This window comes from Nelusetta ayraudi, unplaced genomic scaffold (assembly GCF_046127955.1).
Source record: "Nelusetta ayraudi isolate G7.1 ecotype Tasmania unplaced genomic scaffold, CSIRO-AGI_Nayr_v1 ptg000127l, whole genome shotgun sequence".
In the NCBI taxonomy this organism is placed as follows: domain Eukaryota; kingdom Metazoa; phylum Chordata; class Actinopteri; order Tetraodontiformes; family Monacanthidae; genus Nelusetta; species Nelusetta ayraudi.
In genome coordinates this window covers 1267053-1291575 of record NW_027466177.1, presented here as the reverse complement: position 1 = coordinate 1291575, position 24523 = coordinate 1267053, and the positions used below count along the sequence as shown (strand labels likewise).

At 46.1% G+C, this 24523-nt stretch overlaps 3 protein-coding genes across 9 annotated transcripts in view; all 3 read right to left on the bottom strand.

Moving 5' to 3' along the window:
* Positions 1 to 373: 373 nt before the first annotated feature.
* ppp1r42 (protein phosphatase 1, regulatory subunit 42) lies at positions 374 to 8515 on the bottom strand. 6 transcript variants are annotated; one of them, XM_076050253.1, is made up of 9 exons: positions 8138 to 8515; positions 5412 to 5615; positions 5164 to 5330; positions 4925 to 5063; positions 3827 to 3943; positions 1657 to 1774; positions 1411 to 1542; positions 982 to 1069; positions 374 to 701 (listed from the first exon to the last, which is right to left on the bottom strand). In XM_076050253.1, exons 2-9 carry the CDS (start codon positions 5541 to 5543, stop codon positions 614 to 616), a joined length of 981 nt encoding a protein of 326 aa, XP_075906368.1. In that variant the 5' UTR covers positions 5544 to 5615; positions 8138 to 8515; the 3' UTR covers positions 374 to 613. The 6 variants fall into 6 exon arrangements, with proteins under 6 accessions (XP_075906368.1, XP_075906367.1, XP_075906371.1 ...); XM_076050252.1 differs by lacking the exon at positions 8138 to 8515 and adding an exon at positions 6876 to 7018; XM_076050256.1 differs by lacking the exon at positions 8138 to 8515 and adding an exon at positions 6194 to 6294 and having other exon boundaries at positions 374 to 698.
* Positions 8516 to 8668: 153 nt separating this feature from the next.
* Positions 8669 to 12614, bottom strand: cops5 (COP9 signalosome subunit 5). Its single transcript, XM_076050258.1, has 8 exons — positions 12326 to 12614; positions 11854 to 12088; positions 11310 to 11438; positions 10831 to 10896; positions 10563 to 10648; positions 10354 to 10465; positions 9433 to 9581; positions 8669 to 8951 (listed from the first exon to the last, which is right to left on the bottom strand). Exons 1-8 carry the CDS (start codon positions 12460 to 12462, stop codon positions 8861 to 8863), a joined length of 1005 nt encoding a protein of 334 aa, XP_075906373.1. The 5' UTR covers positions 12463 to 12614; the 3' UTR covers positions 8669 to 8860.
* Positions 12615 to 13443: 829 nt separating this feature from the next.
* arfgef1 (ADP-ribosylation factor guanine nucleotide-exchange factor 1 (brefeldin A-inhibited)) overlaps positions 13444 to 24523 on the bottom strand; it is a 39036-nt gene continuing 27956 nt past the window's right edge. Inside the window, exons 15-40 of one of the 2 annotated variants that reach the window (XM_076050260.1) lie at positions 24071 to 24272; positions 23849 to 23960; positions 22547 to 22752; positions 22377 to 22461; positions 22122 to 22287; positions 21759 to 21910; positions 21529 to 21657; positions 21277 to 21435; positions 20685 to 20829; positions 20364 to 20454; positions 20229 to 20269; positions 19934 to 20103; positions 19668 to 19819; positions 18727 to 18899; positions 18438 to 18598; positions 17883 to 18013; positions 17511 to 17640; positions 17289 to 17424; positions 17030 to 17168; positions 16826 to 16898; positions 16573 to 16738; positions 16336 to 16475; positions 16074 to 16248; positions 15844 to 15982; positions 14877 to 14994; positions 13444 to 14700 (exon numbers count right to left, since the gene is read on the bottom strand). In XM_076050260.1, the coding sequence (XP_075906375.1) occupies positions 14491 to 14700; positions 14877 to 14994; positions 15844 to 15982; positions 16074 to 16248; positions 16336 to 16475; positions 16573 to 16738; positions 16826 to 16898; positions 17030 to 17168; positions 17289 to 17424; positions 17511 to 17640; positions 17883 to 18013; positions 18438 to 18598; positions 18727 to 18899; positions 19668 to 19819; positions 19934 to 20103; positions 20229 to 20269; positions 20364 to 20454; positions 20685 to 20829; positions 21277 to 21435; positions 21529 to 21657; positions 21759 to 21910; positions 22122 to 22287; positions 22377 to 22461; positions 22547 to 22752; positions 23849 to 23960; positions 24071 to 24272 (3701 nt within the window). In that variant the 3' untranslated portion in view covers positions 13444 to 14490. The remainder of the gene's footprint in view (positions 14701 to 14876; positions 14995 to 15843; positions 15983 to 16073; positions 16249 to 16335; positions 16476 to 16572; positions 16739 to 16825; positions 16899 to 17029; positions 17169 to 17288; positions 17425 to 17510; positions 17641 to 17882; positions 18014 to 18437; positions 18599 to 18726; positions 18900 to 19667; positions 19820 to 19933; positions 20104 to 20228; positions 20270 to 20363; positions 20455 to 20684; positions 20830 to 21276; positions 21436 to 21528; positions 21658 to 21758; positions 21911 to 22121; positions 22288 to 22376; positions 22462 to 22546; positions 22753 to 23848; positions 23961 to 24070; positions 24273 to 24523) is intronic. The other variant, XM_076050259.1, reaches the window with a different exon arrangement.

Genomic DNA, 24523 nt, shown 5'->3' with positions numbered 1-24523 from the left:
GGAGGAACATTATTGCTGCGGCGGGCCAATCACTGCAAGATGAAGTTAAAAAGAAAAAAAAAAAAAGAAAAGGTTAAGAAAGCTTGTTTCCTTAATTACCCGGATCTTTGACGGGGTTACACACCCAAGAACCAACTTCTTTAAATATGTATTAATAATCTTGGCAATCAATGCATCTGTATTGAAGCTGTATTAGATCTTTTTCCCCTAAGGAGAGCATAATTCATCGCCATTGTTTGAACAGCAGTGTGTTAGCTTTATGTGAAGCCCTGTAACAGTGGCGCAGTGGGATCATTTTTTTCAGATTGTGCCACTCTGCGTCTCTCGGTTCACTTGTCTTTCAGACTGAAAGCAGGCAAACAAAACAGGAACGTGGAGAATTGATCACTGCTTTAATCACTTTTGCACTGGTTTAAAAAAAATGTCTTTCACAATAAGACGCCTCTGAAGGTGCATGCAGTGAAAACCAAAGGATGGATTTTTAAAAGCAGAATATAAACGAGTGCGATCCGTAGTTGACGCTCTGAAACACAAGCAGACTGCTGTTTTATGCTCTGTTAAAATAACAATCAGGAAGCTGTCGTCGTATAGCGGCAGGCGTGTTGCTGGGGTCTCAGGCATCACCACGATGGCAGGCCGGTGTTGAGATGGTCAAGTTACTCAGAAGTGCCAAAGCAGGTGGCTCTTTTGGTTTGGATCTGCTACATGAGAGACAGAAAGGACAAGGACGATTACATCATCGAGGAATAAACACACACAACCCTAAAGGGGGCGACCGGCAGCGATGTTGTAATGTTGTAGAAAATATCATTCGTTAAAATCTAACTTTAATTTATGCATTTGCAAAAAACAAACTTTGAAGACATCACCAGTGCTGCTCAAACTGACACAGCTGCAACTGGCGATGATAATTTAAGATTCAAGCAGTTTAGTGGACTTGTTGTTCCTGGGGTGTCGACTGTGAACTGTGTGAATCGTGACCTGAACAACGGCAGTTGGTTGGACCTCTGCACACTGGCGCGGGTGGAGATGTGTCTGGGACGGGGTAGGAGGCCATTGTTTGAGTCATCTGGGACACACACACACACACACACACACACACACACACACACACACTTACAAATCCTGTGAGCACAATATGGGAATTGCATTCACAGAAAATCCACTGAAGTATCCAATTTAGCCTTAAATATTTTATTTGGATCTTGAACTCCAGTTTTCCATAATATCACACATATAAAAAAAAAAAAAAAACCCACATAAATAATGGATGCGTGTTACTGGAAATGTGCACAGACATGAAGGAATTTGAAAAGAAGGGGGAAATTCAAATCGCTGGCAGATTCTCGGCGATCGCCATGAAGAAATAAATAGTGGCCTGTAGTAAACAGAAACAGTAAACAGACTCACTCGTCATGGCATGAGGACTTAATCCTCCGGACATCAGTGGCTTGCTTTTGTTCTTCCTGGCCTCTTTGGATGCTTTCCAGTTTAGAAGAAACTGTCTGGTTAACTCACGGATTTCCTTGCCATCTAATATTGCTGCAAAAAAGACACAATTCATGTAACATGTTGTCTTTTTTGCATCATCTATGAATTTCACTGTCTTCAGCCTTTCTTCAGCCTGAAAACTGCAGATCAAAAAAAAATAATCACCGAGGCATTTACAGATGGTGGTCAGGTGGTCTCGGTACTTTCGTATTTTGCAAACAGGGTTCCCACACAAATCCAGTTCGCGCAGCTTGGGCCAGCGACACAACACGTTCTCCAGCTCCTGCACACGCACAAAAGCAAACCCCACAGAAGAAATATTTATTTATTTTATTTGGGGGGGGGGGGGGGGGGGTCACCAGGTAATGATCCAAGCGTCAACGCTGCGTCCCCGGCGTCGGCTTCTCTGAGGCAAATATGATGCATATTTATGGGATTACTAATCAAAGACAAACACCAGGAGAGCCCTTTTTTTCTAGCGACATTGTACAAGCGTGGAGTTTCGGGGGCCGCTCCCAGAGAGCATAAACAACACATCAGTCTATTTTAATAAACAGTGTCGCCGGTGTCATGTAACTGCGAGTTTTCTCCTGGGGGCGGCGTGAGCCCGGCTGGCTCCTGCAGCCATGTTGCCCCGAGTTGTGTGTTTATCTAAAAGGCGCATTAATCCAAGCCTGGAAATATGAATACTCTCTGGACACGCTCTGATTGTTCGTTGCCTTCCTGTCTTGGCCAAAAGCGCTTCCACTTTTCCAGCTCCAATCAGTGGAGGGAGGGAGTGTGTGTGTGTGTGTGTGGAGGTGGAGGGGGGAGGGGGAGAGGGGGGGGGTGGGGGTCCCAGGCTCCCAGGCTTTGATAAATGATCGTGTCAGGGCCGTCACTCAGAAGGGCCGCGCTGAAGAGCAGCCCCGAGCAGCCAAATTGCCCCCCGTGCGGAGGCGTGGAGAACAGCAGAGGCCTGGACTCTGCGGCTGAGCCTCGGCTACATGGCCCGGACTAATGATGGGACAGTTCAGTGGTGTAGTCCAGTGTTTTTCAACCGGTGTCATTTTATAATATCTTTGCTTGGTGGTGTGCCATGGGATTTTTGTCCTGTCGCTCAAGAGATGTTGAAAAACACTGGTGTAGTCTACATGGCAGGCAGGTATACACTGTATCACCACTAAAAAAAAAAAAGCCCCCCCGAATTACCATACAAACTGCTGCTCGTATACTAGAATGAACTCGACGACACTACTGGGACAGTTATGAAGCTGCATCGCGAAGCTTCGATTCCTCTCGTAGCGACGCCTCACACGGGTCACCAGTCTCCGAAAGATGCTCGGCCCATTTGTCACCCGGGCTGACTGCCTGTCATAATCTGTTTTATAAAAAAAAAAAAAAGAATCCATAATGCTTCCTCCAAGAAGGGATTGATCCTTTCGGAAGGCTGTCTCAGTGGGGATCGATAGCGGCAGACGGCTTGTATAAATTATAGGAGATATCCGCGGGAAAAATGACACATGCGGGGCAATTACCCTTAGCCTGGGGAAGTCGCCTCAAAAATGTATAATAATAATAATAACAAAAAAGCTGTGGGTGAAAAGCCAGTTGGAGAGGAGGATTAATCCCCTTGAAATAGTCATCAGCCGTCTCACTTAACAGAATAATTACTGGCTTCAGAGCAAAAAACAAGCAGGTCATTTTTCAAAGTCAGAGAGCATAAATCAGAGCCTCCCCTCCCTCAGATGAATCCTCCATAAAGTGAAACTCTTGGCGGTTCAGACGATGGTGCTGCGGGGGAATCTGAGGCAGGCAGGAAAAGTCGGCTATTCCAAGGAAAAGAGAGAAACTTGTGCTTGTTTTAAAGCTGTCAGTGGGAGACGTCTCGGGGGAGCGGCTCGCTGATTTGTTGAATAATTCTGACCTTGTGCGAGCCGTGGAGGCTGGGAAACCTACACGGCGAGATACCGCAGGACTCGGCTCCTTTCAGATCGCCCGCTCTACATGTCGTTTCGCGCATCACTGCTGAAAGGCCATGGAACGATGGCGAACAGCCGGCGTGATGACTTCAGTGCACCATGTCGCAGGTAGCGTAGGCGAGTAATCTATTACAAAGTAATCCACTACTGTAATTAAACTACTTTTTAAATATTTTGCAAGCTAGAAAATGTCTTATTACCCAGAAAATTTCTGAAATTTAGAAAAACAACCGAAAACAACGATGTTGCAGATTAGGATTGCTTTTATGGAGCAATCCCAACAACAGTGGTCGAAGGCTGTTGTTTGCGACGTGGCACTGGTGGCCAATGACAACTTAAATGGCAGATAGATACCCAAATTAAACTTTACTTACCCCCATGCTGTGCAATTTATTGTCGGCAGCAGAAAAATGACGGAGCTCCTTCAGCACTGTCAAGTCTCTGATGTCATCAATGTTGTTGTGGTCGACTTTGAGGACGCATAGAGATTCCTGGAATTAAAAATCATAAAGTTCAGCTGTTAAATGTGCAGCAAAACTAGAAAGGAATATCATAAAACTTTATTTTTAAACACAGCTTAATGCAGTGTTTGCATCAGCACGTGATCTATGCCGCGACTGGCGCAATATTGCGACTTAGCGCACGCAACGCTCAACGTCAACCCGTGTGGCAGGTAGAAAATGTGATGTTGTCGCATGACTGATGTTGTTAATGTGGTCAATTTCATCAAAACAAGAGCCCTGAAAGCGAGGCTATTCTCTGCAAATTGTCTTCCTCCAAGGTGGGGCGTGACAGAGAAAGTTTGAGAACCACTGGTTTAATGCATGGATCATTTATGATTTCTTTATCTGAATACATTACAATTTGCTGTAAAAAGAAAATATTGATTTCCTCTGAGCGCCTCATGAACCTGTTTCAAACATTCATAACGCCGACCTATACTACCACCATGATACCCCGACCCCACTGCAGATAGCGTGCCTTTGATAAATGTTCTTTTTGGCTTCAGCTCGTACAACAGCGCTTCTATGAGACACGAGAAGTCTCCCTTTGCACAGCAATTTCTTCAATTATCTAAACAAACAAGGAGCCGAGATTTTCACCGTGTTTACCCACGTCCCAAGCTGTAAACAGAGTAAACGAACCCGGAATGATTTGTCAGTCCAAAGACAGCCACAGAGGTCTCTTTGACATCATCAAGGTCGGCACAATACAGCTCTTACATGGACGACCGCCCTCTGAAAACATCTGAGACTCTTTAAGTTCAGAAAGATGCGCCACACACATCCTTGTGCTGAAACTGGAGGAAAATTGTTTTTCCTTTGGTCTCTTGGTCACTGTAACGTATTATATGACATACTTTAATTAATTCAAATATTGTTGCAAAATTGGGAGCTTTCAGATCAAGAGTTAAGATCATCCATCTTTTTCGTTCTATCTTTGTGAGGCATGGAGAGAGAAGTAGGTCATACGGCCAGTGAGACGAGAGTTCTGGGGTCAAAGAGCAGCTTCTCCCCCGGTGCCAGCCTCTGATTCTCCAAGTGAAGCTCCTGGAGTTCGCGGAGGTGCTCCAACCCCTCCACCACTGCAATCCTGTTCCCACCCAGATACCTATACGCAGCAGGAAAACCATGTACGCTCAAGCACAAAAAAATCAAATCAGAAATCCAAGCGAGATTTGACGCAGCGAACGTCACGGCCCGTTACTCACAGTTTGGAGAGCTGCTGCAGGTTGGCCAGGTTCTCTATGTGAGTGATGGTGTTGTTCTGCAGGAACAAATGGGTGAGGTTGGAGGCAAAGCCCAGATTGCGTATGTGTGATATCCGATTGTCATACAAGTACAGGACGGAGAGGTTTCTGCACACAGAGATGTCATCCTGCAAATAGAATTCCAACATCAGTAAAAGACGTAAAAAAAAAAAAAAAAAAAGTTTAAAAAAAATAGAAAAGATACTTACGATGTCCTCAATATCCTTGCCAGAGAAATGGAGGTGGGTGAGTTTCATGAGGTAGTCTGGGAAGGAGAGTTCTCTGCTCTTCTTGAGGTAGTTTCTAGATTTAGCAATCAGATCCAAGGTCAGGTGCACCATGGTGGCTCGTCCTCAATCCTAGTGCTGCTCCTGCGAACCATTCAGCAGGCAGCCGTGGCAAGCTCAGAGCAGCTGAGGTGGAATGTGAACATTTGCTTTAGCAGAAAAATTGATGTTTCACAAAATAATCACATCAGTGCAGTCAGTTTGCTTTGCCTTGAAAATCCAAATTGCACGTGGAAGGAAAGGTGAGAAATGGAAATCATGAAGAATCAAATTGTCGGTTCGTCACAAATAAAAATTAATGACAAAGTCTCTTTACTACTCTGACCACTTCCATCAATTGTGTTGAGCTTATATTTTCTTTGAGTCTGATTTATGAGCTCAACCTTACTAACCTTTTACTGTGAAAATAATTGCAAATATTTTTTTTTTTTACAGCAGTCAAGCAAACTGGACAGAAAAGGGAAGGCAGATGTGTCAGCGGGTCATTTCTTGGTTTGATCTCAAGGTATCAGGTCGAGGTTATAGAGAACAAGAGACACTGATCAATAAACCGGAGCTCAGATACGGACAGGAGCTATTGGCTCACTGTGCTTCTGAAGCCCCTGGGTCTCCCAATGCCTTGAGGGAATCAGGAAGAGCAGTTTATCATTGTCAAATATTGTATGACATTCATAGATGAAGAGATGCAATAAGGTCAACATTACCAGAGAAACAACACAAAAAAATATTAGGGGGATCACAAATCAAATACAGTGCAATGCAAAATTCTGTTGGTGGATAAGAACTGCACACAACGTCAAATACCAGAACATTGGTATATTTGAGACCGGAATCATCTTCTAAATTCTGCCTTTCCCCTCTGAGAATTCTAAGATTAAAGTCAGAATTGTATTCATATTAAATACACCATATTATCTAAAAGGCATAAAAAGCAGTTATTTATTTTCCTGAATTGTGACTGAAAATCGTGACGTGATTGAGGGAGGGGAAATCTTAGAAATAACAGTAAAGTTCGAGTGATTATATATTCAAGAATTCAAATAAATACATTTATAAATGAATAAATGACTCAAAAAATCAGACGGAGCATATATGGGGTTACCTATTGTTATTAGCAGACAGAAAAAAAATTACAAATAATAAATACTTGCAATATACTACAAAAAAAACAAACACGATTAAATCGTGAGTTTCCGGTTTGGGGTGTGCGCTTCCGCGAGCTGCATACGGCTATTTTTACGGCTAGTCTGGAGTTAATAAAAACAAGTGCGTAGCAAATGTCAAATAACCAGAGTCACTTTCGCTTTTGTTTTAATTAAACGTTGTCAGCCCTTCCTCTTCTCTCCAGCGACATTTAGAATAAAGCCAGCTAGCTGAATTACGCACCTGAAAGCCAACAGCGGGTGAAGATGCTTCTGTTGTCTCATGTTGCTGTGGCAACCACGGAAGCAAGGCATCAGTGACATAATCAAAAGGTCACAGAATTTGGCGTAACACCAGTAAAGCGGAAGTGGGCTAAAAGTAGTTTTCTTATTATTGATCGTGAGTATTTTGAAATCCAAACTCTGTTTAGCTTCCAATTGAAACGGATATAACCCACGTTTGTGTTTCGGAAAGGGAGAAAAACAGGCAGCAGAGGTTGTGGTTAAAAAAAAAAAAAAAAAAAAAACCTTTCCAGTCAGTTTTGCACCGGCACTATTTATTCACATCCTGACTGCAACTCACCTCTCCTCTGATCCATGCAAAGTTAATTATATTGTTCCATGTCACGAGTTTCCGGTTAGGGGTGAGAATGACTTCCTCCTTTCTGACTTCACACATGGCAGTGTGCTCGATGTTTAATTTTTCCGAGTCAATAAACGCTAAACCTCAAACTCTAAATCAGTGGTCAACAGATCTACGAGGCCTGTGTACTGGAGCCGCTTTCAATAATAGATCAGTAAAATAATCATACAATATAGAAATATCCGTTAAAAAAATAAAAAAATAAATAAAAATAAAATCTGTTTAAGCCTTATTTTTCAGATTTAGAATATGAAGACCTAAACTTTAAATCCAGACAAAATACATATTTTTTTCCTTTTGGCTGACCACAATTTGACTTGATTATAATTTGCATAAATTTTCTTCTTCCACCTTTAGTCATGCATACTAATGTCCATCTGGTGAAAATCACAATATTTACACGTTCAATGAGTTCAGCATGTCCCACTGACTCATTCTTAAATTACCAAGAAAAAACAAAGATGAGGTGGAAGAATTTCACTAAAGCATATTCTAAATACTTTCACAGCAGCTGTGGCAACCATTTATGTTCTGCATATGAATCTCTGAATATCTAAAAACTCGGAGCTCCTCAGTGAATCGTGTCTAACGCACTGCGTTGGCACCGTCTACTTCCAATATAACTCACAACCATTCTCCTCTTCAAACTGCAGCCTCAGTCACCATCCAATCCCGCACATGGTTTAGATAACGGTGAAAGAAAAATCATTAGAAGAAACGATGCCAATGTTCATGGAGCGGAGAAAAAACAGACACCTCTGGCGTTCCTCGGGGACCTTTTACCCTGCAAGACCTGACATCAAAAATATACATTCAACCATTACAATGCGCAAAAAAAAGAAAAAAGGAGCGGAAACACAAACCTAAGCCAGGGCGTCTGTCAGTTAAAAAAAAGGCAGACGTGGCCGAGCGTCTGCTGCGATGGAGAGCAGGCGCGTTGAGTGAATGGACTCCAGTGTGTGCGGCTTCTGTTTCTGCACTGCATCAGCGCCCACGCTGCATCCTGATGTCGCGGGCCGCCGCGCGAGAGCGCCTTCCCAGCGAGACGCGGAACCCGCGGTGCCTCCGCCGGCTCTCCGAGGAGACGTCCCGCTGATGCCCTGCTGAGCCTGTGCAGATCCCCGAGTCGCTTGTTCCATTATGTAATGCGGGTGTGACGAGGCCGCACTAGAAAGGAGTGACTGGCGCAGCGTCGGAGTGCCGGCTTTCGGAAGAACACTCGCTGTGTACGTGCAAAAGGGTTTTTGAGCTTGCAGCGGCACAATGATGGAAACTGTCACACCTCACATAGCAGAAGGTTTCACTCTGAAAATGGCTCAAATTTGGAATAAATATGCAGGATTACTAGTGTGACAATTCTCAGCGACAATTACAGAACAAACTCACAAACTGTGCTTTTGCTTTTTTTTGTTTTTATTTTTTATTTTTTGGGCCAATATCCTTGACTGTACAATTCTTAACTACTTCTGGGAGCAAAAAGACAGACTGAATAAAAAAAGAAAGAGAAAATCACAGCGCATACTACCCTCCTTAAGCATGAGCCTGTGAGTTCAAGACATGCACATTTAATCCAGATCAGCTCGGGATTAATTGGTAGATGTGTTGATTTGATTGAAGAGTTTGTCTTTAATGACTTGAGACATCAGGCCGTGAATTGCCTCGATCGTCGTCTTGCAGCTGAAACAAACCACAGAGAAAAAAAAAAAAGGATGTCAGTTCATGAATCACAGCCAGTCAGACAAAGCATAGTAGTAAATGACAGACCCAACAGGGGTGCACATAGGTATTGATTTTAATTTTGTAAGACAGAAAATATCTAGGCAGCAGTGCAAAACACTCTGAAATTTTAAATAGATCCAGTAAAAGAAATAAAACAAATCTGACAATTTCAATTAAAAATATTTTTATCAAATAATATAAGGTAATCAATAATTGAAATAACTCAAACAAGCACACTCTCTATAAATCCTACAAATACAATCCAAATTTTTTCATTTTTGAAAATCACTTAAAACATAAATGCAACAGGATGAGATCACAAAAGCACAAGACACTATTTCAATACAAAGAAGGCTTAAATAATAGATTACATTTTTTTGTGGGGGAAGATTAAATGAATTAAAGTCATTCCTGAAAATAAGCAAATAAAAACAATGACCTATCTCGTGTTGCTTTGGCCAGTTTGTCCTCGGACTTCCTGTCGTGCGTGTCCAAGCCGAGCATGAAGCTGCCTCGGCCCAGCTGAGCCTCCGACTGCTCCAGCTTCTCCGACAGGTCAAACACCTGGCCCGTGGTGTAGTCCGAGTTCTGACCATTCAACACACACACACACACACACACACACACACACGCACACGCACAAGCCAACGTCATGCACGGCTTGCCGACAAAAGCCGGAGAGGCGATTGCTCAAAAGCAGCAGAAAATTTTGCAGGATGGCAAAAAAGATTTGTCAAGCGGGTCGCGGTGAATGAAAAGAGGACGGCAAGGAGTTTGCTCAGGGTGCGGCCGTGTTTCTTGGTAGAAAAGGTAATTAAAGCACAATGACACGGTGACATGGCCCCCCCCCCGCCGCCCCTCACTGGCCGGGAGACAGTGTAGCGGCTGACAAAGGCCGTCACCCGAGGAGCGACTCCTTTCTGACATCTCGTCAATTCATCTCCCTCCAGAGTGCCAAAGAGCTCAGTGTTTGGCTAAGCCCGGTGCCTGTTTGGACTGTTTAGTCAAGCCAGGGACACGGTGTCTGCACCCACAATGGGGATTCACGTGAGAGGCTTTCATTCTTCAGGAAAAAGCGGTGCGGGGGGGGGGGGGGACACGAGGAAGGTGATCCACGGCGGAGATGCTTCGCCGGAGCCCAGCACGGCTTTAATAATCCGCTCGATAGTGTTAAAAAGTTTAAATTAAGCTTATTACCAAAGTCAATAAACGCAAACTTTTGGCTATTAGGCTGTAATAAATCACCACATCTAGGGCCGGTGACCGCACGTCCCAGTGAGTTATAGAGCAATAATTTAGCCATAAATCAAACTGTCAAACAATTAGCAAACATTTTTACGTTCTGAGGCTGCCCACGTACCGTGAGGAGACTCGAGGAGCTCAGAGTGTTGACCCAGTATTTATTCCAAAGGAGTTCCAGGAGCTTTCTGTCCAGGGAGGACTTGAAGTAAGTCACTTCCAATGCATAGTACCTGAATGGAAACAAGCACAAGGCTAGGCGTTAGCAGCCGAACACGTCCGTGAGGTCAGCGATGATGGTAGGTAAAAAAAACAAAAAAACATTCGCACTGTTTGCAGTGAACACCAAAGTCTTCAATCTTGTTCAGGGGAATCGTCTGGTATTCTGAGGGTCCTTCATCAGGAGGTTTGTAACCCTGGAAAAACAGGCACGTATCGCAAGGTGTTGCAAAGCAAATAATCAAATGAAACCACTTCAAAAAGAACGTGTACATTAAAAAAAAACAAAACAACAACAACAATTAAAGGCACATAAATCATTATTTGAACTATTTAAAGCTCAGGAGAGTTATTCGTGTACTTGTATCCTTTGGATTACCTTTGGATAAGTCCTAAAGGCGCCGAGGTTTACCTTCCCTGCAGAAATTGTTCGAGTGGGGTCGATCTGGAAAAAAAAAAAAAAAAAAAAAGATACAGTAGAGGAGGAAAACAAACTCAGGGTCGTACAAAACCCCAGGGAGCTGTGAATTTAGCCTCTGGGACTTTCTAACCGTGGCTGTCAGTTTGCGGAGAACACACACTAAATCACTGCGCGGCCACATGCACTTAGACACCGCACGCAAAACAAAGTTTAAACAGCATGTGCGGTTACACTTGCAAAGTATTCATCAATTTAGCAGGAAAACCTGCAGGCCATATATCAAAAATCTAAACTTTTCTCTCAAGTTTCATCAAAATAAACTCGGAGGGGAAAGAGAGGCCGCTTTACTGCGGCATTCAAAAAGTGCTGCAGGTAATTCATAAAGGGACAAAATCACACATTGACAGGAAAATGAATCAGTTTTCTCTCTGTCTCACCACGACGGCCACGAACGGCTCCTGAAACTGCTGGTTGAGCATCTGAGTGCTGACGTCGATGCCGGACAGCCAGCATCCGTAACCAGGGTGACTGTGATACCAGCCAATGGCGTTCTCCAGCCGACCGACCTGAGGGTCCACAAACAGAGGGATTTCACATTGTCATATTGGTATTGTTTATTTTATTTTCAATCAAATTTTAAGAATAATTCTTTCAATTTTCAAAAGTTTGGACACACCCGATGAATTTGATGTCTTTTCTTTCATTCTAATGACTATTGACACTGCAGTTTCTCACCAAAGGCATCAAAACTACATATGAACACACATGGAATTATGTAGGAAACAATAACAGTGTAAAATAACTCAAACACGTTTTATTTTGAAAAAAAAAAAATGCACGAGAAGGTGTGTCCAAACTTTTGACTCATAATGCCGATCATAATCAGTAACAACATGTTTCCAAATTGTGTGTTGTTGGGTTTTTTTCTAGCCCACCATGGCAAAAAGCCATAGACGCTGTGCGTTTCCTCCTGCGCCTGACCTGTTTGGCATTTTCAATGTATGCAGCCATGTACTCGTAGGCTGCAGCCTGAGCGTTGACCCGGGTCTCCGTGCCCTCCACGGGCAGAGCGAAGCTGTCCATGATCATCATGGTCTCGCCGTCCACCTTCCCCAGCATGAGGCCCATCACCTCCAGGTTTCCCCCGGACCTGGCGTGCATCACCATCTTCAGCAGGGCCAGGGCTGAGATCTTGCAGTACTTGAAGTAGTGGTGACTGGGTTCCAATAGGGGGGGGGGGAGAAGCGCATATCAGTGAATAATAACAACAAAACAAAGCCAGCAGTGCAGCAGCACCCATTTCACACAAGTGTTGCTGGCGAACAAGCAGAAGCTAGCATGTCTTTTATCCCCGGTCCCCCCCCCCTCAACACAACCGCCCACATTTTGGCCATACAGGCACAGTCCAGTGTCAAACTTTGAAATAAACGACACGTAACAGTTCAACACTCACTCTTTCGTCCACGGCTTGGCGGCGAGGATTTCTTGCTGTTGCTTTTTGTCATATTTGTATATTTCATCTATGCTCTGGACTTCCTGCATGCTATTGGTGAGCTCCCAGGTTTTCTGAGCCGTGCTACTCCCTGCCATGGTGACGTGTCTGAGCTCAAGGACGCGAGTCGCTAAACCACCTTGTTTCTGTTTAGTTACACCGAGAAGTGACAGAATTTCTCCGAATGTTTGTCCGCCGAGTCCAGTCGCAGGTCTCCACTCTTTCAGGGAGCCATGACAGTCGACGATACCAACGTTCGGAAAGTCTTGTCAAAGCCGACGTTTGTCTTCGCGTTACATAAATATGGCAATGACGGGAACTTTTAGTGGTATTTTAAGACAGCGCATGTGTCAGATTTTAAATATTTTCCCCACAATGACACGCAACATGTTTATTTTAATGTAATATTATACATACTTGTGCATTTTACGGTTTCATGACGTCCCCCCCTTTTAAACGGATATATGGTATCTCCCGAAAGCGCTTCCAACGTCCGTCAGGAGCTTACCGCCATCTAGCGGCACTTTTGATGAACTGCAGTTTCTTGCATGGTTACTAGCTTGAACGCTAAACAAGTAGTTTCGTTGTTCTAACTTGACATTCTTCGGTTTGTTATTGAGTTATGATCGGAAAATCATTCCCACTAAACGCTCGGTTGATTACCCTGACCTCTGGCCTGATATAAACAGTTATCAGTGGAATTAAATGGTTTGTTTGCCAATAAACATACACCGGAAAGACCCAAAATTATCACCAAATTTACAGAGTAAGATTACAGATAACCTGGGAACGGATCGTGGGAGTAAAAATGATGAATAGTGTGAATCTGTTGACACTCTTGCTGTAATAGTAAGGAATATTGACACACAACTGTGAATTGTGTATGATCTTAAAGAGGCGCCCTTTATTGTCCGGATTAAGACAGTGTTTGTGAATTATTTGCAATGTGTACGAGTGAATAAGTAATTTTAATTCTACAAAGACTTTTATCATCATAAGTAGAGACTTGTGGTTTCAGGAGCATTATCACACCCATTTTCAGCCAATAGTTTCATAATTTGAGAGTCAGTGATTCAAGATTTTAAATCAACCAAGTTCAAAAACTTTATTGACCTAGAACCTGATTAGAATGCCAGATGATGTATAGTACAGAAAGTTGTAAATAATCTTTTTTTTTTTTGCAACATAGAAAACTTTACATTGCTGTATCATATACATTTTGTTTTCTACATCCATGAGCAGGAAAGCATCCCATTCATACTTAAAGCACAGCTAACATTTGTCTTCTTCTCTATACATATAACCTTTCCCCAAAACCAAAATAAGCAAAAAGAAAACATTAAATATATTATTAACTTTTTGATTTTGTACACAAGAGTGAAAACTAAACTCAAACAAAAAAACAAAAACAAACGAGTGACTAAAGCAGCTAGCGTCGTGTTGCTTGTATCTTCCAGTTCCATTAGCCCAGCAATCTTCAATCTCTGATAAAAACCTAAGAACATATAAAATGGAATAATTTAACCCTTCACTTTCCGCGTTCGTGCTCGATTAGGAATTATACCGCGTCTGCCGGTGGTACAGTTGAATAAATTATCACAAAAAAAAGTAAATCTCCAGTGCATTCGAAGAAAAGAGAGATCAAGTGCAGCAAAAATCCAGAGGAGGAAAGAAAATGAACAAAAATAAATGAAATCTAGTGTTATAAGTTTATATTACACAGCGGCAGATCTGTACAACTAGTAGCCATCTGCAGTCAGACAGAGAGATCATTATTATTCGTGTTTGAAGTGTCACATTTTTAAAGTTACTATATGTCTTTTTGCTTGTTGAAACCATTCACGCTTTGCTGTTTTTTTTATGATACAGTGAGAAGCTCGCATCGCTTGGAATTGAATTCCTTCTGAGCGGATCAGAGACGCTGTCAGTAGTTTCTTTGTTGTATGTTTTTTTTCCCCAGTGGATGCAACGCTACAACTTGTACAAGACATTTCCATTGTGTTATAAAGAACTGTCCTGTGTGTCTGTGTGTCTGTGTGTGGTGAAAGGTTTAAGTGTGTGTGCAGTTGGTAGTAGCAGAAAACTGATCAGCCATTCAAGTCAAGTGTTCAGCGAAGGGTTCGGCATCACTGCGCCTCGTCGACCTCCGGGGACTCCGCGTGGGCCTCGGGGTCCGGCACGGCGGCGTTGGTTTTGGGCTCGACAGGCTGGGCGATGTGAAAGACGAGGCCGATGCGCAGGTAGAACTTTCGCAGGACGGCGCGCAGCTCCGGGATCAGGTCGAACTGCATGATCTCGCACAGCAGGGGGTAGTATCGCGAGGCATGAGCCCTGAACTGGAGGGGGGGGGGAGATGTAGAGAGCGTGTGAAAATTGAAATGTCAGGGATTAAATTGACCCTTTAGATAGATACAACATAAATGTGTCAAAAAAAGATAATATAACAATTAACAGAAATGAATGAATCATTCTCCTGTTGGGAATTTTTCATGGAGCTTTTCCGACTCCTTACCCTCTCGTCGCTGATCTTTAGCACCTTGGTGAGGAAAAGCAGCAGCAGGTTGGTCCAGGCCTCTCTGTGGCTCTCCGACGTCAGAGCCAAGAAGTACGCCACGGCCTCGCTGCAGACGCTGCAGCAGACAGACACACAAAGAAATATGCATTTTTAGAAGGTAACCAAGCTCATGTTCAGACGTGTTGCTCCACGGCGAATCGTAATGAGGCTCCCTGTCGACCGGCTCAAGTTAAAAATAGGCAGGTTGTTGTTGTTGTTTTTTTCCGGCTAGGGAACTGCTAATTAACGAGAAAGACCGCAGCTTTTTGAAAAACAATTAGTGCGCTCTTCCCCCCAAGTTGAAGCCTGAGTGGAAGTGACGTGACCCCTGACCTTTCTCAACTCGGGCCTGCAGCCCCTTGCTGACGCCTGCGCCATCTGGTTGCCACCTCCTTCTCTTACACACAATCGCAGCTTCCTGTCACCTAAATCTGGGTGACCTGTTCACACCAATTAAACTGGCAGAGTGAGTGTGTGTGTGTGTGTGTGTGAGAATGTGAGTGTGTGTCCAGCATGTGTTATTTTAAATTTGTGTTGTTTTTGGAAGGCAAGGTGATAGGGAGGAGAGAAAATGTGACGTAGGAAAAGACCGAGGTGGAATTTTATTTTCTCCAATAAGTCATTCTATCCATCCTTCTTTCTATCTATTCTATCCCTTAGATTCTTTATATTTCTCAAAAAAACAAAAAAAAAACAAAAAGGTTTTCATCACGATTAATTATTTAAATTATTTAAAAAACAAAAACAAAAACAAAACTACAGTCCACCAGCATATTTAGCCCTCTGTTTGCATCCTCCAACAAAAAATGGTCCGTCCTCACTCCCGGTCACAACTGATTCTTTGCTGGAGACACTTTGATCTTCAGAAGGGGGATGCTAACAAGGCAGCCACAAGGTGGTGCTGTTCAGGTTCCGCTTCACTTACTTGAGCAGCCGTCTCTGGACTTCCTCCCAGGCGTCCCGCCGGCTCTCGTCTGTGTACATGCGGAAGAGGATGCGCAGGCCACACGCCAGGCTGCCCGTCTCCTGCTTCAGCAGGTTGGGCTTCGACTTGCCTTTGAAGCCTTGAATGCAAACATTCAGGCAAACAGACGGTCAGATCTGCAGGGATATCTTTTTAAAGTTCTTTAAGGGTGGAAAATACGGCCAGCCTACCTGCTTTCCACAGCAGAGTTCTCTGCTCGTTGTTGGAGTTGAAGGCCTTGGCGAAGCAGTGCGACTCCAGCAGGCAGTCCAGCAGCTTGAAGAGCTGCTCCGAGGTCAGGTAGCGGTACATACCCTGGTCCTGGGTCTCCGCCGGAGTTTCCGCCGATGCGTACGTGCCGTCCCGCTTCACACGACAAGCAAATGCAAAAACATTACGACCCGGCCCCCTGTGGTCAGAGACGCAGAAAAATGCAGGCGCTCAAGGTCCTACCTGAGCGGCGGCAAAGTTCTCGGCGTCCTCCTTCTTGCTCGTCGCGGGGAAAAACACAATGTTGTCGATGGTCTGGATCAGCTCCAGCTGCACGACGCACTTGATGAGCAGGGCGGAGAACAGGCGCTGGTCCTGGGCCTCTGCGGAAAGATGCAAGCAGACCGGCGTCACGTGATGGTGAGTTAAAAGAGGCAGCGAAGGGGTCGGCAGCGAGAGCGTGCAGCGCCAGTATCTTACTGGCGGGGGTCCTGCCCCTGGAGGGGTCCTCACCGACGCCCGGGGCCGAGCTGTAGCTGTACTGACTCTGCCGACGACTCTCCACCATGCGCCTGTCGCCGCTGTTGATGGAGTGCTGGTCGTCAGGGCGGGTCTGAATGTCCACTGACCTCTGGGAAACGGAGTCCTGAGAGGCAACCATGGGCAAAATTTAACGGATAACGCGCTGAAAAGCATTTTCTCACGTTTCCGCGCGCTTTTAATGCAACCTCACCAGCTGCCTGTCCGACAGGCCGTGCGCTGTCATGTGCTCCCCCTCCGTACCCGACGGCCTCCACGTTAGTAGCCTAAAAGACAAACTTGCTTAATAAATTGCCTGAAAATCACTCCATCTAGACCTTTGAAAATTCAATGAATTTGGATCAATACAAATCAAATCAAATCAAATCAAATAGCTTTCAAATTTCCAAGTACTCACGAGTGCGGTATAGTGGTCTTGAAGATGTCCAGCATGCAGTTGCACGTCTTGTCCCAGGTCTCCGGGGAGAATTTCTCTCCGTTCAGGATGACCACGTTCTCCAAACAGTTTGTGCCCGAACGGGCGAGCTGCTCGTTGTCTGCAGATGATGATGCAATGCATAATATAAAGTTCTCTGTCTATGTCTGAGACCAAACACTGCACGCACCTTCACAAATTTTGGAATTTTAAGTTAAAAGAATAAACGTGCGCTGCTCACCTTGCTGCACACACCAGTAGAGCTGCGCCAGGATGTCGTCGAGCAGAACGTCGCTCAGGGCCTCAAAGTACTGGGTGAAGACGTCGCAGATGGCGTAAAGTGCGTGATTGCAGGTGGTGGTCATCCACTCGGCTTTCTGCGGGGGCGAGCACACGACTTGTGAGTTTGAAGGTTTTAAAGCAAACCTCAACCAACACGAGGAGGATGACAGCGACGCTCGACCTCAGTCTGTTGCTCGGGCAGCTTCATGTTGTCGAAGATCCTGAAGACGATTCTGAACAGGTCTTGCCACCAGTGTTTCTCGAAGGTGTGTCCGTAGGTCTTCATCACTTCAAACATCACGGTCAGGCCCCTGCAACGCAGACACACATAGTTGCAACCTCCAAAGTGTAACCTTGTCTTTAACCGAACTCAGGAAGGTGTTGCAAAAGATTCCCAGACTAAAAATGTCTTTACGATGCAGGTGAAACGGAAACAAATAGTGCAAAACTGGCAGTTTAGCCTGAGCTGACCTTTAGTGTTGTGGGACTGCGTAGAGTATTCATTTGTCATCTAAGATTTAAATTGAAAACTGCAGTCGTTCACTCTGCTCACCTGGTCCGGACGTCCAGTTTGCACCTGTTGATGATGCAGGAGAGCTCGAAGAGAATGGGGAACCAGCCCCGCACCCACACGCGGTCCTCGGGTGCTACATTCATGTCGTCACTGGTGTAGTCTTTGAAGGCCTGACGCAGGGAAATAAAAAGAAAAAGAGCTGGGTTCACGACTTTGCGGTCACTTCCTCTCTTTATTATGCAAAAGGGTGAGGATGGAATTGTCGCAATAAGCCAAAACATTGACGACGGGTCTGTCTTATGTTCCTTCTCCTTTCCTTCTGGAGGTCCCAGAAGAAGAAAGACTCTGTGTTTACCGTAACATCGATGTTGAGAATGAGTTCCGCTTTGCGTTTTATTGCCCTTTGTATCATGAGTTGTGCCGGAAGTTGCTGCACAACTTCAATACCCGCTCAGGAAGAAGCGGGTATTGAAAATGGATGGATGGATGGATGTAGTCTAATCTTTTAAATGTGAACTTCTGTTTCTGATCTAGTACATCTTCCGCCCGTCGAATAGAGGTAAAAAACAGAGAAGCCAGAGCCGCGGGACAAACCTGAGGCCTATCGGAGACGTATTTGGCGCAGTGTCGGATGAGGCGGATGGCCTCCATGCTGGTGTCCGGGAAGGAGGCGTTGCAGGCAAACTCGGACAGACACTTGACGGCATCCTGGAAGGAGTCAATGGTGGCTGCAAAGTGCTTTTCAAACACATTCGCTGGGAGAGACGGTGATGGAGTGAGAGATTAAAGAAAAAGAACAGGAGAGACGGAGATGGGTCAGAATCTGCCCTGATGATCGATGCCACCGCCACAAACAGGCTGCGTGTGAGTCCCCCGGACTTACTGACGATGTGGCCCGTGGTCTGGAAGGCCAGCTCCACGATGCTCTCGTCCTGGTCGGAGGCGGCCAGGTGGAAGACGGAGAAGATGTTCTTCCAGCCCGAGCGGATGTTGGCCGCCTGGGAGTTCACCATCTGGGCTATGCAGCGCACCACCATGTCTCGGATGGTGGGGGACCTGCAGGAGACACAGACGGTGGGGGTTAAGATGAAAGCACCGACTTAAAGTTTTTCCCCTCCTTGTGGCTCGATCGAAATTTTTCATTCTTGGTATAATTTCAGCAGCGGCCAGTTACATATTTGAAGCAGCTGTTGCCATAGTGAAGAGGAGAACTAATGGCTCAGTGGTGATGAATGAGCTCCAACTGACCATCACACACATGCACAGGGTAACAGGAGTGGCTCTAATGGACACACATTAAGCCTCAGGGTCTCTCGCCATCTCCACCGCTCAAACTCGCAGCCTGCTGCATGTGTGGGAGGATTTCCATCGACGCTGCCGCCGCTACTCCCTCCTCTCCTCGGTATGAATGAAACAGTCTGCCTTTTTGTTCCGCCGCAGACAGACGGGCCCGGCATAGCGCCGCAATTCATTTACGACGGACGAAATTTCATTCAGGGAGATTTTTTTTTTCTTTCCCTCCCACGCAAATTCGCCGAAAAGCCAAAGCGGGCGGACTGAAACAGGGCCAGGTGACACATTTGCTCGACACGCTCGACTTACGGCTGTGGAGAAACAAGGAGGGCGTTTAGCGAGCGGAGGGAGCTGCTGCAGAGGAGGAGAGAAGAGTGGGGAGTCAGGTCTGCGGAGCACAAATATAGAAACGAGCCGGCGCAACAGTGGGGGCTCGGCGCTGCGGCAGCTGACACCTTCAGAGCTACGCAGGTGCAGGAGCAGCAGTTTAAAATGTCTGGGTTTGCAATGTGTAACGTCCCTTCTCTTCACCTGTTCTTTTTCATGATGTGCTCGAAAGGCCTCAGGAAGTCCTTCTGGAACCTGAAGTTGGCCAGCTCGCCCTTCTCCAAGAACTTCATGGACAGCTGCCTGAGAGAGTCCACGGCAAAGATGGCCACGTCCTCGTTGGAGCTGCAGCCGACCTGCACGGAGGACAAAAATTCACCTTGAGGCAATAATACAAACATTTAAATCTACTTCGAGGGTGACAGTTGCATGATATCACTCAGTGACTGCTTAATTGCAGAGTCCAAAACCTTGTTGAAGTGGTCTCCGATGACCTCCCAGATCCTGGACCACTGCAGCCTGATGCGGCCCATGTTGTAGTAGGAGATCTCCACTATCTTCTGGAGGCTGAACATTCGCGGGTGCGTGGGCGAGGCCAGCTCATCCATGGACACGGCGCAGAGCCAGCGCACAAAATCAACTGGGGGTGGCGGAGAGAGGAAAAAAAAGACAAGAAGAGAAGAAAAAGATGTCAGTGAGGGCACTTTAGCCTGAAAATAGATGAAGTGCACCGGTCCTTGGTGCAGCAAGAACACCTGGACTCACCTATTGCGTTGCCGTCCAGCCTGGTGGAGCCGGTAAAAATCCTGAGGAAAAAAAAATAAATGGCAATCTTTGTTCTTTGCAATGAACATTACAATCATATTAAGGGGAAAGCGCTCATATTAAGTAAGTCCGTACCGGTCCACGGCCACCACCACGCTCTGAGAGCTGGTCTCGCCGATGGACTCCTGGATGCTGGCGATCTGCTTCCTGTCCACCGTTCCTCCGACTGCAGAGCGGAAAAAACACGAGAGCTGAGCGGTCGGTTGAGGGGCGTGAGGGGGTTTGATAAAAGAGGTCCAGAATAGGGACGAAAATGATCGATTAATTCATTAATCGTCAGTTGATTGACCTTATCGATCGATTAGCGATTGATTGATAAGCGGCAATTTTTCCTAAGAACGTAAATTTCACAATGAAAAATGTGCAAGGAACACATTATTTAACGCAGATGCCGACCTAGACCCAGATACTCGTCGTTGTTCTGCTCCTTGGCGCTGGCGATGAAGCCCTCCTTGCCGCGCACCGTCCCTGAGATGTAGCGCGCCTTCACCCCCGTGCCGATCAGCTGAGCCAGCTCCAGCTGACTGATGCACTTCATGATCTGAACAGATACCCGGTGGAGAAGAATAAAGAAATTTGCGTTTTGAGAGACACAAAATAATAATAATAAAAAAAATCAAAAGCAGCTGCATGGGAGGGAGGAAAAGTAGGACAGATAAGAGGTGAACTAGTACAAGGGAGGGAAAACTGGGATAAGCAGGAAATAAACAGCAGCGCCAACAACACACAAGAGGATTTCATTTCAAGCCGTGCCTAAAAATACAAAATACTAAAAGACAATGCACAAATGCATACAATAGTGGCATTTGAGTCTTATTGTCACAGCTACGGGTCCCACCCAACAAAAATATCAACAGAATTCATTCATCATTAATCAACACCTCACGAAAAAGAGAAATTTTTAAGAAGATGTCAGCAAGGAAGTGCAATTTTTGGAAATTCTCCCCTTGAGGGAGACGTGAAAACAATATGATTTATTTCAGCTCACCTCATGCCAGGAGTTGCCCAGGTAGTTGCCGTCGGTGTGGGCCACAGTGATGAGGGTCTTGATGGTGTCGATGTTCTTCTGCTTCATCTCGGCGATGCCGGAGCTGGCCGTCAGCAGCGTGAAGCGGGCCAGCGCCTGCACGTACGCGTCCCTCTCCAGCTGCTCAGGCCGCACAGGACAAAAGAGAGAGAGGTCAGTGGCGGCGGAGCGAAAGACACACGGCAGGTGCAAATGCATCGGCCGCTACGGCACCTGTATGGAGAAGATGCAGGCTATCCTGATGGCGCAGCGGATCCCCTCCAGACACAGCGAGGCCACCTCGGTGTCGTCGCAGTCCTGCAGGCCCACGCTGAAGGCGGCCAGGAAGGGCGTCCACGCCAGCTAGAGGGAAAACAGCAGGAGGGTTGCGTTGTAAACCTAATTTGTGAGACAACTTGCCTTTTGTGTGTGTGTGTGAGTGAGTGATGTGAGCTTCGATCCACCTTGAACATGGGACGGACGTGCTCCAGGTGTGTGGCGCTGGTGAAGGGAGCCTGCACGTGGCTGACCGCCTCCATCAGGGCTTTGGCCGTCTTGGCCATCTGCTCCATCTCCACGTTGTACAGCAGGCGCCTCTGTTTCTCGCTGGCGACACCTGACGCAGCCAATCGCGCACGCATGGATTTAACCGCCACCCAAAATTTCCTTTACAGTACCAACAATGTGAGCGAAGCCAATACAACCGCTATTATTTTACAGAGAGCTTCTTTTTTCAAATGTTGCCTCTAATGAAAAATGACCAGGCTTCACCCTATCTTTTCTTTTTTTTAAATAATTATGGTATTTGAATCCTCAGCCTGACTCACTCTGCTTGTTGGACTTCAGGGTGAGCTCCTTGGTCTCCTTCATGGCGATCTTCTTGCCGGCGATCTCGTCGTAGATGGCCGACAGGTATTCCTCGGGCAGGTCCTTGCTGTCGTTGATGCCGCGGTTCATCTTGATGTACTGCTCCTTCGTCATCTTGTTCTTTACCTACACGGGCGAGGAGGAGGAGGCGGCAGTTCAGGAGAGGCGCCCGCCGTGACTGATTGAGAGACAGGCGGGCCGGCAGCCCCGCTTACCTGCGGGCTGTGGAGGTCCGTCGTCAGCATGATGATGGAGTAGGCCAGCACGTACGCCGTGTCAGCGCTGGCAAACAAGGTTTGTCTGGAAGATTGACGGCGGCGAGTGAAACACTGGACGCATGTCAAAGCGTGGGCGGATAGTCGGGGAGAGGCGGGGCAAAACTCACCCCTGGTTGCATTCCAGATATCTGGCGGCAAACTTCTCCATGAGCCGGTCTATCTTCTGGGCTTCTCCGGGGAGCCGGAAGCCCTCCAGGAAAATCCGCAGCGCAGAGACAAAGTCTTTGCCCTGGAAGTCCATCTGATCCACGTAGGCGTACATGACCTCTTTATTGAAGCGGTCGTTGTCCCCCAGGAATTCTCCCACTTGAGTCTGAGCGGAGGAAGAGAAAGGGTCGCTCTTGAATTCCTTTCCTTTCTTATTTTTTTTGGCAATGCAGCATTTCCAATTAAACGAGACGGGAGGCCGCCGCTGCTTCAACGCCTCATTTGTTAACAGCTCTTTGGCTAACGCTTATCCCACCTCGGCAGCGGGAGACGGTAAAAGTTATCGTCTTTCCCCACTGGCTTGACGCTAATGAGAATCCTCGTCCTTACAACACGACCATTCTACACGCCTGCTACACTGTAATGACGATCAACCTCTATCTGCCCCCCTACACTCTAAGCAGATGTGATGAACTCTCTTTAATGCCGGCTACCGCTGCGCAACCTTACACCCCCCCCCCCCCCCTCCCTCCTCCCCCCCTCTGAGGCAGCAGCCCCATTAAGGCGCCTTATCCAGCTCCTTATCAGGGCTAACATTTACACGGCCTAATAGGGCCGCGGCTCTCGGACGACTCGTGGCGGCTCGACGCTCGCCGACGCAAGACTGAATTTATGTCCAGACGGTTTGATATTGCAAATGTGAAATGGTTCGGATTTCATTTCCCCCAGGCGTCTTGCAGACAGTTCTAGGCTGATGCGTTCGAGGTTGTGCAATTTGTTGTTCGGCAGCCGGAAGATAAACTACCACTGACCGCGTTCAATACACACGCAGTTAAGCAGTGTTGGAATTTTTGATCTTGAGGGGAAAATGAAGTCATACAATGGAAAAGAGGGCTTAGAACAAGTCAGTTGGCTGTTAGTAATAATAATTATAATAATAATTCATTAAAAAACATAAATTGCAAAAGTGACATCAGCCATCCCCATTGAGACTGTAGAGACTTTTTGTTGTGCAAAGATGAACGCAGCCCAAACTCAGATCTGTTTCAAACCTCTCCCAGCCAACGAAGCCAACGGCTACATGAAAGATGTCTTTTTGGCCAGGATAAAAAGAAAATATGTGTGCGAAATGTTCCCAATTTGCCTGAAACTGTTCGAAAAGCTCATAGAATTCGGGGGCTAATAATCAGTGCAGCCCCGACTACAGCTCGGCTCCGCGCTGCGTCGTGAAAACCAATGGAAACGTGGGCTGAGTCCTTTACCGAGTCGAGCCGCTCCTCCTGGTGCAGGAACTGGGCGAGATCCTCCGGCGTCGTACCCAGCATGCCCTGCTCTTGAAGATACTGGATCCCTCTCTTTGGTTTCTTGTTGAACCTGTTTGGGATCCCCACACACAGAGCACGCTGTCGTATCACAGTATTAACAGGAAAAGGTTAAAATTCCAGAAAGAGTGTTTGCAGATATAAAAAAGTAATGAATCGTACAAGTCGATGCCTTGCTCGATGATTTCTTTTTGCTGTTTGAGGACCTCGAACTGCTCCGGGTTGTCCGTGCCCGACATTTGGGTGCTATAGCTGCCGATGCCGGACGAGGCGGTGGAGTCCAGAGAGTTGATGCTCCCATAGCGGTTAATGGTCTCTGGGGCCTTGGTCTCTGTGTTTTCCTGTTCTGAAGGTTTCTCCTGGCCTAGCGAACCCAAAAAAATAACAACAACAACAACAACAAAAAGCATGAAATCATGTAACCCAGAGCGGATGACAGAGAAGAGGAGCGCACTAGATGATCTCTATTTGTTACTTTTGAAAAAAAAAAAAAAAGCCTAACAAAAAGGTTCAACTTTTTCAATGGGAGTCTGTAGTTGGCGCGGTGCTCAGTCTTCTTTGCCAGTGAGGCGAGTTAGCGCTACTGTGGGAAGGAACATGAGTAATTGAAAGCGG

Bases quoted from the DNA above. Each gene is read 5' to 3' on its own strand.
- ppp1r42 (XM_076050253.1), bottom strand. From the start codon at position 5,543: ATGGTGCACCTGACCTTGGATCTGATTGCTAAATCTAGAAACTACCTC. The intron at 5,064-5,163 runs GTGAGTAACGGG...TGCTGCGTATAG, and splicing joins CTGCAGCAGCTCTCCAAACT to GTATCTGGGTGGGAACAGGA. The intron at 1,543-1,656 runs GTGATTATTTTT...TCTTTTTTGCAG, and splicing joins CACCATCTGTAAATGCCTCG to CAATATTAGATGGCAAGGAA.
- cops5 (XM_076050258.1), bottom strand. From the start codon at position 12,462: ATGGCAGGGAGTAGCACGGCTCAGAAAACCTGGGAGCTCACCAATAGC. The intron at 9,582-10,353 runs GTACGTGGGCAG...TTGAATGGTCAG, and splicing joins GCTCCTCGAGTCTCCTCACG to AACTCGGACTACACCACGGG. The intron at 8,952-9,432 runs GTCATTGTTTTT...GGTTTGTTTCAG, and splicing joins GCCAAAGCAACACGAGATAG to CTGCAAGACGACGATCGAGG.